Consider the following 14,350-nt stretch of genomic DNA (forward strand, 5'->3'; position numbering starts at 1 on the left):
GCTTTGTACCAAATTCTGATATGGGGGGATTTGCCTGCATTCCTCTCAGACAGTGATGCGGGGAATGATGGGCATGTTGATTGTGCACGGATACGGCATTCTAGTTTGTCCCAAAGACGCTCAATGGGATTGAGATCCAGACTTTGGGTAGACCAATGAAGTTTGCAGATGTTCTGCTCCTCAAACCAAGTCCCCACACTGCATGCTGTATGACATAGTGCTCGGTCATATTGGTGGAACTCTACCAAAGTATTGCCACAGTAATGCCCCATTGTTTGGAATGTCTCTGTACTCTTTGGTGTTGAGGATGGACTTCAACACTGGATGGTTTCCATTTCCCAATAACATTGGCAACAGTGGATTTTGGAAGGTCCAAGGCACTGCAATGTCCCATACTAATTGGTTGCTCAGCTCTACACTTGATGGCGTTCTGATGGTTACTGCATTAGGATATGCCTGTGTGAAACTCTCCTTTATACCTAATACACATTATGTGACAGCAGAGGGTTGTCAGGGAAGGGGGGGTTGGACGTAATATTCTTGTCAACATTGTGTATCTTTTTATATTTTGGTTTTGGAGCAGCAATGTAAGCTATATTTGGAGGTGTACTGCACCCTTTTTTATTTCCTTGCTTAAGATTGTAATTACAAGAAGGTGCACCATTGGGTCTGCACTTGAACAGCTACCTCACATCTTGGAAGCAATAGATTTGCACCTAAAAAGGTCTCATTCTAGAATTTGTACACTTCGGAGTGAAATAATCAACCATTTTCTGGAGTGGTTGGCCACCGGTACCAGCTACACCTGGCGTATGACTGTTGGGTCTTCTTGATGAGGAGCAGTAACAGCATCCTATCCATATTTTGTGACCCACAAAACTACAGCAATGAGATGGATGAAGGACTCCATAACCTGTCTAAGTGCTGTAATATATTTGACCTCATGATCATTTTCAAAAACAGAAAGTGTCCCAAAAAGTTCCACAAAGTCCGGGATCCTTGATGTAATTCTCTGCTCACCGTACACAAAGTACCAACCAGCTCTCCAGAAGTCTGAGGAGATACTGTAGTGTTTAAAGATTAAAGGGAGATTTGCCCAAACAGAAGCGTGTAAGTTTTAAACATTTATTAACAACTGGTAATAAGTTTTGAGGTGCAGTTATGTAGATGAATATGAAATATTCTATACACGAATCTAATATAAAAAAAGCCTACAGGCTTTGTCTTGAACCACACTTTGACCCCTTTGCGTGACCTTTGGTGGGTGATTTTGGTGTCATTAGATTTGTTACCCCCTCACACCTCCGTAAAATCATAAAATTTGAGTTTGATCTATTGAATGACCTATCAGGCAAGGTCAAAGTTAAATCTATTGTGCCCAGCCAACAGCGCTACTATGGAAAGTCAAGCATTGCTAAGGGACGTTTATATCAAGTGCTTATCAGTTGACTGTTGCCATGTCCCCAAAATGTGGAAGACCAAGCCGTGGACGGCGAATAGTTAAAGCCGTATCCTCGGCTTGACAGTTCTTAAGACATTTACAATCATTTTTTGAAACATTACATGTTCCCATAGCGAACATCGGGTCAATCTCGTATGTATGACGAGTTCCATTTGGATATACTACATATATTTATTAACTGTTTTTTACTACACGTGACTCTGCTTTGACTTTATTTTTACCCATTTGTCAATAAACAAATAAAGAAAATAGTTACTCCGGTGATAAATTATTCAATGTCTAAGATGATATGATTGTGGGTGAAACATTTACCAAATTCAGAACATGAATATAATTCCTCACCTGTGTCATCTCCCTGAAGCGTAACAAGATTCAGTTTTTCTTTAAAACATTTTTCCCATTCTGAATAATCAAATGGCTTCTTCCCCGTGTGAATTTCCTGATGTGTAGCAAGACGTGATTTCCGGCTAAAACATTTCCCACATTCAGGACATGAATACGGCTTCTCTCCTGTGTGAATTCTCTGATGTCTAATAAGATGTGATCTCCGGGTAAAACATTTCCCACATTCTGAGCATGGATATGGCTTCTCCCCTGTGTGAATTTTCTGATGTCTAACAAGATCTGGTTTATGACTGAAACCATTCCCACATTCTGAACATGAATATGGCCTCTCCCCTGTGTGAACTCTCTGATGTGCTACAAGTTGTGATTTGTAGTTAAAACATCTCTCACATTCTGAACATGAAAATGGAGTCTCTCCTGTGTGAATTCTCTGATGTGCAAGAAGATCTGAATTACAAGTAAAGAATTTCCAACATTCAGAACATGAAAACGGCTTCTCCCCTGTGTGAGTTGTCTGATGCTTAACAAGACTTGATTTCCGAGCAAAATACTCCCCACAATCAGAACATGAAAATGGCTTTTCCCCTGTGTGAATTCGCTGATGTCTAACAAGATGTGATTTTTTGTTAAAACATTTCCCACATTCTGAACATGAATATGGCTTCTCCCCTGTGTGAACTCCTTGATGTTCTATATCCGTTAGGTACATTTCATTTTGATTAACAGTCGCTGATGAATCAGAAAATAAGACCCGCATAAAATGATCAGATGATAGATCTTTGCTGTGAAGGGCTGAGAGTATGTCTGGGATAATGGCATGTCCTTCATATGTATCCTGTATGAAATCCTGATCTTCTGATTTAAAACCTGAAGATATCAGATGTCCCACTGAGATCCTAGTGCCGTCATCTGCCAAGGATAAAGCAAATTTTTGAATACAACATTACAAATTACATTGAAATTGTATTAGATTTCTACAAATATATGTCTGTGCAAATTGTGGGGAATGTAGAAAAATTCAATTATCAAAGAGGTCTTCTCATTAACAGCAGGTACAATAATTTATAGACCACCTAATAAATTAGACCCCCTAATATACTGACAACCATCCTAATGAGCCAATTATTTTAACCAAGAAATGTACTTTTTCGTATTTTTCATCTCCATTGAAATCGAGTAGGACGTGTTCTGCGCAGATTTCCTCCCTGCGGTGACGGTAATTTCCTACCTCCAGCAGGCGCTCTCAGTTGCTGCTCTTATCCACGGCTCATACAGATTGTAAGGATACAGAGCGCAGAAGCCGTACGAGCCGTGGATAAGACCTGCTGACGCCCCCTGCTGTAAACTGCCTTGTACTGTGCTGCAACTACGGTCTGCTGATTATGTGCTGCTGACCAGGGAATAAAGACGCCTCTAGAAGGCCCGCACCGCCATTATCAGTGGGCACACATATGGTTGTAGCCATTCCTTAACCCAGCTGACTGTTAGGGCTCCTGCATACCGGCGAAGGCAATATTGGACCGTGATTCATGGCTGAATGAATCTCCTGGCGCTGCTGTCACAGCTTTGGCAGGGAAGCGCGATCTTTTCCCGTTGATTTCAATGGGGCCGACGCTGCTGCCAATGTCCACATTGAATGCAATGGGTAATATCGCAAAAAGAATGGACTTGCTGCGATGTGTTTCCTACATCGCATCACAATGCAGTGCCATGCAGGGGAAAATCGCAAGTGTGAATTAACCCATTCAAAAGAAGGGGTTTCAAATTTGTGCATCTCGCAATGTACAAACCTTGCATTATTTTCTCACCAGTGTGAAGGAACCATTCTGAAACTAAGATGTGGGAAGTTCCTACTGAGCATGCCCAGTCCTTCTGGTTCCAGCAGCAGAGGAGAGGGACATGATAATAATACTTGCACATGTGTCGAGGCAACACTGGGGACGGGGGTCCAGGTCTGATAGACTGATTGGATGTTGCAGAGACCCTGACATAGTGCATGGGGTATCAGCTGGGGGCAGATGGAAGGAGCAGCTGAAAGCAGAATGAGGATGGCTTCTCCTTACACGGCGCCTGTGGCTCTACCAAAACATTAAGGGGAAATAACATAACTGCTTGTATAGCTTATTGCTGTATATTCCCCGATTATTACAGAACTGCTGACTGATTTGTGCTCGTTGCAGCCTGCAGGCACACGGCGAAGGACCGTCCTGAACTCACTATCCACAGCATCAGGGCTAGGATCTGCTTTTTTGTGCAAGGAGGAACAGAAGAAGCAATGCCAGAACCCTACAGAATGACCCAAAATAGACTACTGACCAAACTGTCAGAAACACCCCATGAGGGGCCACGAGGGCCCGACATTCTGTAGTGGAAGCTGAGCTCACATCCCAGCACCATGCTGCCTAGAGAGCATTTACCAGAGACCCCAGAATTGGCAGGTCTGCCATTGGCACCCCGTTCTCTTCACAGATGAGAGCAGCTTCACAATGAGCACATGTGACGGACATGAAAGAGTCTGCAGAGGATGGAGATCATCCAGATCTGATGTGTGATTGAGATGTTCCCACAATTTTCTTTAGCAGAATATATTGAAAAAAATGCTTAAAATTGCATGTACATGAGAAGAAATCTTCTGCCATCTTGTCTTTGCACAAGACAGCCTGCTGAGACCCAATAACACCTTCCGCAGCCTAGGGGGAACATTTAGAGACCATTTAAGGTCTCATAGGAGATGGGGATCTGCTGAGGCCTGGTGCGGCCTACCAAGTCTGGACATCCCCGGGCTCGAGTACTAGGTGCTGGCGCTCGGGAAGAGCCCGGCTGAAGACCTCCTGCTCAGAGGTCCGGACTGGGGACCAAACAGGAGGCCCCTGCAGGGGTGAAGCTACTGCTGTCTACCACTGTCCCACAGTTGGGTGAGTGACGTCGCTGCTAGCAGCAGCTCCGACGGACATTTGCCCTGCTGCCCGAGCCTCCTTCCTGTTCAGTGGGGCCGGTGCACCCGAAGATCCTGAGCAGCTGGGACTGTGCTGGAGACCCTGAGATGCCCCGAAACGTACCTCCCACTGAGCGACTGCCATCTTGGACCAGTGGATAGAGGGAAGCCTCTCCCCTACTGTGCCCTTTCGGGGCTATGAGGAGCTGAAGACAGGAGAGGAGTAACATAAGCGGGGAAAGGGGGTTTCGGAGAGAGGTGAGGGGGAGAAAAGAGGTGGAAGAGAAGGGGATAACAAGGAGGACACACCACAGTGGAGCGCCTCTGGCTGTAAAATAACCCTAGTACTTGGGGGGTGAAGTTGCCTATTCCCCCCACCCCCATTTTTGTTTTTTCTGCTCACCTACCTGACCAAATTGAAGCTGGTGGGGTAGAGAGAGCGATACATAATCCTGCAAGTGGAGAGAGAAGTGAGGCTATAGCAGCCAGTCTGTATGAGCAGGAAGGACTCTTTGCTGTATTCTATCAACATCTAGTGATCCTCTGCTGAAACAACACCCTGTATTTCATTTCTACTACAGAGCCCTGAACTTAAAATCACAAATTCAGTGCCGTCAGTGTGAAAGACTTACAAAGATACACACCCGGCACTTGGCTAAATATAAGTACCCCGAGATGCAGTAAGAATAAAATTAATTGAGAACCTCCTCTAATAACTCTGTGCTAAACCCCATATGAGCCTTTCACCTGAATGGCCCCTACAAACTAGACAAAGCTCACAAATAGGGTGCAACAGCTTGCAAAACCTGGCCCTATGGAAGATACCCAGATTGGCACTTGCAGCATGCCTCAGGGCTCCCCTCCTGGATCCAGTGCCTTGGGGCCGACTATAGCAGACGTACTGAAAGCTATAACAGAGTGTCGATCTGCACTCAGTGAAAAAAGTGACGCCTTACAATTTGACTTTGGCCTACTGTGGGCAGACGTCCATACCCTGAGAGAGCGCACCACAGTGTAGACCCTTGTCTCTGATCTGGAGGACACAGTCACACCACTTAGGGCGCAAGTATGGGTGCTCAAATCTGTCACCTCTGCACAGAAATTGAAGACTTGGAGAATTGTTCTCATAGATTCAACATCAGATTAGTCGGCCTACCAGAGGGAGTGGAGGGACATCAACCCTGTGAATACCTCCAATCACTTCTCAGGGAATTCTACGACTCTGATTCTCAACGCTCTTCTGTGTTGAACGAGCACATCGCATCCAGACTAGAACCCCACCTCCAAGAGTGCCTCCATGCACATTCATAGCTCAACTCCTGAACTGATGGATCCCTTAAAAGTTCAGGGACAACACATGAGAACCTTTCCCAACCATTCCCTAGAGGTTCAAAACAGCTGGACTATGCAATGCTGCTTCCGGCTAGACTGAAAATGATCAGTAACAACTGGGCTTATTTCTTTGAGAAGCCGTAAGACATGATTGGTTAGAGCACCAATAGACCCTGAGTGCCTTGGACTGACTGGTTGAAACGATTACTGACGCCTCCTGGTGATATTAATAATGCTCCCGCTTTCCTCTACGGAGGGGAGATCGATTCTCCATGGAGAGGAGGGAATTTCCATGTGCGATTGTATGTTACATCAGATTCAGATGGTTTATGTATGTCTTATGATTGCACTAATGTAACTGCTTTACATTGTCTATTGCCTTTCCTCTTCTCTCTCTCGGGTTATTTTTCAACTAGTTGACCCCAAGAATAAATTTAGGCCTGCGAGTCAGTCTACTGTAGCTTGGTTTGGCGCACCTAGCCTTGAGAGAAGGAATCCTCTGTGGCTGTACGAACTTTATTTGCACTAAGTCACTAAACAAACTACAGGATAAGTGAACTTGGATTATATATGGGCTTATGTCTATTACTAGACATGAGGGGAGGGGTCCCCGCTTTCTTTCTTCTTTGCACTGTCTGTTTCATAGAGCTCTTCTCTTTCTGTTTTTTTGGGGAGTTATTTGGTGGGCACGCCATTCTGTGGCCATTGACTTTCACGTCAAATATTGCTGAATATTCATTAAGTTTTCCTGCACTATAAATTCTGCATTCTGAAGTCTGCTGTATGTTACTAGTAAAGTTGTACCGGGCCTCTGCCATTCCGGAGGACCCAAGGTACTATACACTTGTCCAGTGTCATTTATGCGCCGTGTGTGAATGCCGGTGTATGGAACGGTGGCGTCACGAACCGACAACTACTCTTCCAATCATTGCCTGCCATTACAGGTAACAAGAAAGTCTGTATATAGTTTATTCCGCGGCCCTGTGTACAACTTCTGACAGTCACGTAACAGGATATATATGTATATATTTTACATAGTTGTACACTAGGACTATTTTTGGCGTCTCTCACTGGATATATATGTATTATTCAATTGCCTGTTGCAACTATCTTTGGCCTCACGAACAGGCTACTACAGGACTATCTTTAGCGTCCCATGAACGGGATCTAACCTTGTGTGCCTAAAAAGTTAATGGACTGTTTAAACTTTATTGGGTGCAACCAAGATGGCGCTTATCTTTATGGCCCTCCCAAAGCTCAAACCCGCCAACAGATTCACACCAAACACAATTGGCGCCAAAAGCCAACGCCCTGGCTGTTAGACGAATGTTAGACGACTCTTCACTAACCTTGCACTATCGCACTCCAGTCAGGGGAAGCGTACTCTGGTCATTGATTAAGCTAAGGCCTTTGATTCAGTGGAATGGAAATACCTATGCAAAGTGAGGACTCATTTCGGGTTTGGGGCGAATTTTATTAAATGGGTGCAAACACTGTATTATCTCCCAGTGGCTCGGATATGCACAAACACTTCTATATCTAAGCAATTTTTGCTGGCTAGGGGAACACGTCAAGGCTGCCTTCTGTCCCCAGCAATCTTTGCGATTGGAATCAAACCTCTAGCCATCCAAATCCGGGCATCAAGTGAGGATACAGGGTTTAGACTGAGAACATGCAAAGAACGCGTGGCACTGTATGCGGACGATACCCTCTTATTCTCACAGGACCCAGAATCCTCCATGATTGCAGTACTCTCTATTTTTGATGCATTTGGAATATACTCTGGGGTGAAGATCGACTTGGATAAAACTGGGCTGCTAGCGATTGACGCCCTGGCGATCTCCTTGGCCCTCCCTGCCGCCCTGAGGTGGACAGACAGAGATACCTACCTTGGGATAGTGGTGCACAAATCTGCTGACCATTTCTTTCTGGAAAACCTTACCCTATTGTTGGAAAGGGCAGAGATCATGGGGACCCAATGGAATTACCTTTCACTGAAGCTAGTAATCTGTATAAACTTAATCAAAATGAAAATACTACCCAAATTTCTATGTATATTTCAGAATACACCTACTTTGATCCCTATAAAGTTTTGGACGACTGTTTAAAAGGTACTCCTCCGTATACTGTGGCGAGGATTCACCCCGAGAATTAAACAAGCAACTCTCTATCTGCCCATGCAGGGTGTAGGACTGGGCCTTTCCCATTTTCACTACTACTATCTGACTAGCCAGCTGGTATGTGCAGGGTGGTGGCTGTCCTCTACTGACTATAATGCAATGATAGGGCCTGAGCGCAGAATAGTAGGGCCAGATCAAAGTTTGAAAAGAATATTGCTAAGGGACCCAGCTTCACACATAAGTACCCTACCTATGCCCATGTGGGTGACCCTTAAAATCTGGAATAAAGCTCTGCACTTAATTCCTGATGAAGCAGCAAAGTGCTCCTCTCACATTCATCTGTGGAGCAACCCTAATCTTCCACACTTGCAAGACATACCAAATACTATCTTTTGGATGTGCTATGCAATAACTGCCCTCTCGGATGTGGTAGAGAGTGGTGTTCTTAGCACCTTTTGCACAACTACAAATAAGAATGGGCCTTCCCAAAAACTCCCTTTTTAGGTATTTTTAGCTCCATCATGCCCTCAGAGCCCAATTTGGAGGCCTAAGCATGCCTCTTGCCCCAACCCAGTTGGAGGAGCTGGCACAAATAACCAATATTCTGAAGCTGCTCTCTAGTTTCTATAGGCAGTTGGCAGGTAGTCTTACTTCATTAAGAGATGGGGATCTTGAAAAGTTGTGCTCATACATCCCGGACCTGGACTTAGATGATTGAAGCAGCCTACTGGCCAGCTTAAGGCCCATTTACACTCCATTGAGATAACACAGCGGCTGCTGTTTAAACTGCATGATGAGCTTCATTGCTCATCTTTTATGCTGCATAAACTTTCAGCGATGAAGCTCAGTGCAGTTTAAACAGTGGCCGTTCAGTAGCGAACGCCAGCTGTGTTATCTCAATGGAGGCAAGCGGGGGGGGTGACCCAGCCAGCTCTGCTAGGTCCCATGCAGGAGCACTGGAGCGAGGAAACACAGGGACGAGTGTTGGGCATCATTTGCCCGACACTCGTCCTATGTAAATGGGCCTTTAAAAACCCCAACAACACAGACCCTTCTCTACATGTAGTCTCACCTGGAGGGTTATCTGTAGGAATCTCCTCCTTACACGGCTGATTCCCCCTCACATGTGTCTCTGTAGCATCAATAGGGATCGGATCTTCATCCGGATTCACAAGCTGGGAAATAAATATTGTAAAAGTCATCACACAGTTGGAGAAGTCGTGTGGAAGGTTTTATATGGCCAGAAAAGGTCATTAATTAGTATGATAAAATCACAGAGGTGAGGGGGAACACAAAAACATATTTCACTGGAAAAGAGCCAAAAATGCAATACCTGATAAGGTGCAGAGCAGGCACGTTCGCCGCAAAGCAGGCACAATTGCCATAAGACCAGCACAATGGCCGTAGGGTCGGCACAATGGCCGTAGTGGCCTTTATGCAGTTTGCTGTAGACTTCTGGGGGAGCCCAAGATGTCAGCCAGTGCGGCCCACTGTCATGTCAGTGTGAGCTGTAATCCTGTATTGTGGGACACACCCATCTATTGGCTGACTTCTGAGTTATCGTTCACATTGCAGATTTAGTTGCATGCAGTCGCTCCTCTCCAATCTGGGCTGGGTTGAGTGGATGGCTTGCATATAGGTCTGCAGTGGACAGTTTAGCTCCTCTGGTTTATAGTCTGGCTTGCTGCATATTGTTAGGTTTTACGGCCATTGTGCCGACCCTACGGCCATTGTGCCAATCCTATGGGCAGTAGAGTTGAGGATGAATTAGTGGGGTGCAAGGGCATTGGAAGAAAGGCCACAGAGAAGAATGTTGCTGCATTCTAGACAGGAGATGATGAGGCCATGCACTGGCATTTTAGTTGCTTTGAGATTGAGGAAAGATTGTATCTTAGACATGTGTTTGAGCTGAAGATGACCAGAGTTGGCAAGGGCTTGTATATTCTCTTTGAAGGAGAAGGCAGAGATAAATGTAACATTGAGACAGTGTACTTGTGGAACTAGTGAGAGTATGGAGCCATTGTTGGATTGTGATTGGTCTGATGGAAGTGTAGAGTGAGGGGGGGGGGGGGAGATGATGAGTTCAGTTTTTCCCATGTTAATTTTCAGAAAGTGCGAAGAGAAGAAGGAGGATATCGCTATTAGACACTCTGGGATTCTGAATAGCAGAGAGGTAATATCTGGGCTAGAGAGGTTGATTTGAGTTTCATCAGCATAGAGGTAATATCAAAAACCATGAGATTCTATGAAATGTCCTAGATCGTGGGTGTAGAAGGAGAAGAGTAGGATTCATAGTATTGAACCTTGATGAACACCAAGAAAGAGAAGGTGAGGCACGGATGTGGTGTGTGTGTGAGTGTGAACCACTAAATGTTTGGTCAGTGAGGTATGAGGAGATTCAGGAAATAACCCAGTTTGTGAAGCAAAGAGAGTAGAGATCTTTTAGCAGGAGTCGGCTATGTCAAAGGCAGAGGACAGGTGCCTTGAAGAAGCTCTGCTCATGAGCTCCTGAACCAGGCACCACTGCTGCTCAGCTCAGACAGCAATTGCCCCATCTTACCTCTTAGCCACAACGCAAAAAGGGAAGAAGACTGGAAGTAAGGGACCTGCCTCAACTACAATGGGTATCTTGAGGTACCTACACTCTCCCTACCCCCTGCCGGCAGGGAGAGTGTAGGTAAGCAGACCACATCACTCAATGGAGGCTTTTCCCCTCCATCCTGGAGGCAGGGGCCACAGATTTTAGCATGGTGTAGCCGCACCACAAACTTGCAGCTCCTTTCCTGAATTATGAGAGGGGGTAACAGGACGATAGGTGCCTCTCTGCTTCTTCTGCACCAGATATGGGGAATGTCAAGGTCATCTTTCTCCTCAGCCCAGGCGAATAGAATTTACGAGTTCAGATCATCTATTTCTAGTAGATATGAAGAATCTTAAATTTCCTCTTGTGCTGGTACACAGTGCCCTCTAAATTGCCCCCTCCTATCCCTTTACTTTACTTCTGTACTACAGCACCAACATCTTAAGTCCCCTGGTGCAAGCACCGAGTCATGACTGAATCCTAAGATGGAAGGCTGAAAAAGGCTCAGTCAACCTTGAGCCGGCAGAAGGATGGAACATAGTAACATAGTTCGTAAGGCTGAATGAAGACAATGTCCATCTAGTTCAACCTGTTAGCCTCCTGTTTTGTTGATCCAGAGGAAGGCAAAAAACCCCAAGAGCAAAAGCCAATTAGCCCTTTTGGGGAAAAAATCCCTTCCCGACTCCCTAATGGCAATCAGACTGTTCCCTGGATCAAACCCTAATAGTTCCTACCTGCCTGTATACCCGGATTAACAATTAAACTAGGATTTATATCCTGTAATATCCTTCCTCTCCAGAAAGACATCACGTCCCCTTTTAAACTCCTCTATGGATTTTGCCATCACTACGTCCTCAGGCAGAGAGTTCCACAGTCTAACTGCTAACAGTAAAGAAACCTTTTCTATGTTGGTGATGAAACCTGCATTCTTCTAAGTTTAGTGGATGCCCTCTTGTTACTGTCGCAGTCCTGGGTATAAACAGATCATGGGAGAGATCCTTGCATTGTCCCCTCATATACTTATACATGGTTATTTGGTCGCCCCTTAACCTTCTTTTTTCTAGAGCAAATAGTCCCAATTTTGATAGCCTCTCTGGGTATTCTAGTCCGGTCATTCCATGTACTAGCTTAGTTGCTCTTCTTTGAACCCCCTCCAATACCGTAACATCTTTCCTGAGCACCGGTGACCAGAACTGTGCGCAGTATTCCATGTGAGGCCTGACAAGTGCCTTATATAGTGGGAGGATAATGTTCTCGTCCTTCGCCCCTATACCTCTTTTAATGCATCCCAAAACTTTATTTGCCTTTGCAGCAGCTGATTGGCATTGGTTACTCCAGTTTAGTCTACAATCCACTAATACCCCCAGGTCTTTTTCCATATCACTTTTCCCTAGCAGTGCCCCATTAAGTGTATATTGGTAACACCCATTTTTGTTGCCCATGTGCATAACCTTACATTTATCAACATTGAACTTCATTTGCCATTTTTCTGCCCAAGCCCCCAGCTTATCCAGGTCCGTTTGTAGCCGGACAATGTCCTCCGTTGCATTAATTATATTGTATAATTTTGTGTCATCTGCAAATATTGATATTTTGCTGTGCAGCCCCTCTATCAGGTCGTTGATAAATATATTGAACACAATGGGGCCTAATACCGAGCCCTGTGGTACCCCACTAGTGACGGTGGCCCAATTAGAGTACGAACCATTTATTACCACCCTCTGCTTTCGGAGCCAATTTTTTACCCAATTACACACATATTCACCCAATCCGAGCTGCCTCATTTTGTATATTAGCCTATTATGTGGCACGGTGTCAAAGGCTTTAGAGAAGTCCAGATATACGAGATCAATAGATTCTCCCAGGTCCAGCTTAGAGCTTACTTCATCGTAGAAACTGATCAGATTTGTCTGACATGATCGACCCTTCATGAATCCATGCTGGTGAGGAGTTATTCCGTTGTTCTCCTTGAGGTATTCTTCGATGGCGTCTCTCAGAATCCCCTCGAAAATTTTTCCCGTTACTGAAGTGAGACTTAACGGCCTGTAGTTACCAAGGCTCACTTTTGGTCCCCTTTTTGTAAATTGGAACCACGTTGGCAATGCGCCAATCCAATGGTACAACACCGGTCTTGATAGTGTCTAGAAATATTAGGTATAGCGGCCTAGCTAACTCATCACTTAGTTCCCTTAGTACCCTTGGGTGTATTCCATCTGGGCCTGGCGATTTATCGATTTTAATCTTCTTTAATCGGTTCCGCACTTCCCCTTGTGTTAGGTATGACATATTTTGCGAGGGGTTTATTTTATTCCCCTGTATCTCGTGTGGCATTTCCTTTTCGTTTGTGAATACGCTTGAAAAGAAACTATTTAATAGATTTGCCTTCCCTCCATCATCTTCAATGATTTCTCCTGCATTATTTGTTAAAGGGCCAGTGCTCTCCCTGCAAATCCTTTTGCTGTTAATATAGTTGAAAAATAGTTTCGGGTTGTTTTTGCTCTCTTTGGCGATCCGTCTTTCCGCCTCCTCCTTGGCAATTTTGATCCTATCTTTGCATATTTTGTTTTTTTCCCTGTACGATTTTAACCCTTCTTCGCTGCCTTCTTGCTTAAAGTAGTTTGAACGCTTTCTTTTTTTCGTTTATTGCCCCTCTTACCGTCTTGTCGAGCCACATTGGTTTCCTTTTAGTTGAGATTCTTTTATTTTTAAAGGGAATGAACTGCTCACATGAGGTGATTAGGATCCTTTTAAACGTTTCCCATTTGTCCTCTGTACTGATATTTTTGAGGATGTTGTCCCAATTAATGTTATCGATAGTAGTTCTAAGCTGATCAAATTTTGCTTTACTAAAGTTTAGTTTGTTTGTCGCTCCCTGATAAGGCTTCCTATTGATTGACAGCTGGAAATTGATTATATTGTGGTCACTGTTCCCCAAGTGCCCCTCAACCTGTACCCCCTTTATTCGGTCCGGTTTGTTAGTTAGTACTAGGTCCAGAGTGGCCCTCCCTCTTGTTGGTTCCTGCACAAGTTGGTTCAGATAATTATCTTTAATTACTCTCAAGAACTTATCACCCCTGTGAGATTTGCAGGTCTCATTTTCCCATATTATATCCGGATATTAAAGTCCCCCATGATAATTACTTCATTGCGGTTTGACACCTCATCTATCTGCCTTAATAGTAAGTTTTCTATTTCTTCTGCTACTTTTGGTAATCTATAGAAGACCACTATCAAGTTTTTTTTCTCCCTTTATTTCTACCCACAGAGATTCCACCTGTTCGTCTCCTACCCCTATATGCTCCTATAGTCTCGGATTTAAGTTCGATTTGACGTACAGACATACCCCTCCCCCTTTCTGGTTCCTTCGGTCTCTTCTAAAGAGATTGTACCCCTGTAAATTCGCCGCCCAATCGCCCTTATCATCAAGCCATGTTTCCGTTATTCCAACTATATCATAACTTTCATCAGTCATTCTTGCTTCAAGCTCACCCACTTTACCAATCAGACCTCGTGCATTTGTGGTCATACAATTGATATCGTTATTTTTGTTCTTTAAATTCGTTTTGTTGCTATAC

At 44.6% G+C, this 14,350-nt stretch overlaps 1 protein-coding gene across 1 annotated transcript in view; it reads right to left on the minus strand.

Annotated features, from left to right (window-relative positions):
- Positions 1-554: 554 nt before the first annotated feature.
- LOC136626742 (zinc finger protein 420-like) overlaps positions 555-14,350 on the minus strand; it is a 167,134-nt gene continuing 153,338 nt past the window's right edge. The window contains exons 13-14 of the mRNA XM_066601748.1: positions 9,267-9,369; positions 555-2,716 (exon numbers count right to left, since the gene is read on the minus strand). Of these exons, the coding sequence (XP_066457845.1) occupies positions 1,731-2,716; positions 9,267-9,369 (1,089 nt within the window). The 3' untranslated portion in view covers positions 555-1,730. The remainder of the gene's footprint in view (positions 2,717-9,266; positions 9,370-14,350) is intronic.

The sequence above is a fragment of the Eleutherodactylus coqui genome, chromosome 4, assembly GCF_035609145.1.
Source record: "Eleutherodactylus coqui strain aEleCoq1 chromosome 4, aEleCoq1.hap1, whole genome shotgun sequence".
In the NCBI taxonomy this organism is placed as follows: Eukaryota; Metazoa; Chordata; class Amphibia; order Anura; family Eleutherodactylidae; genus Eleutherodactylus; species Eleutherodactylus coqui.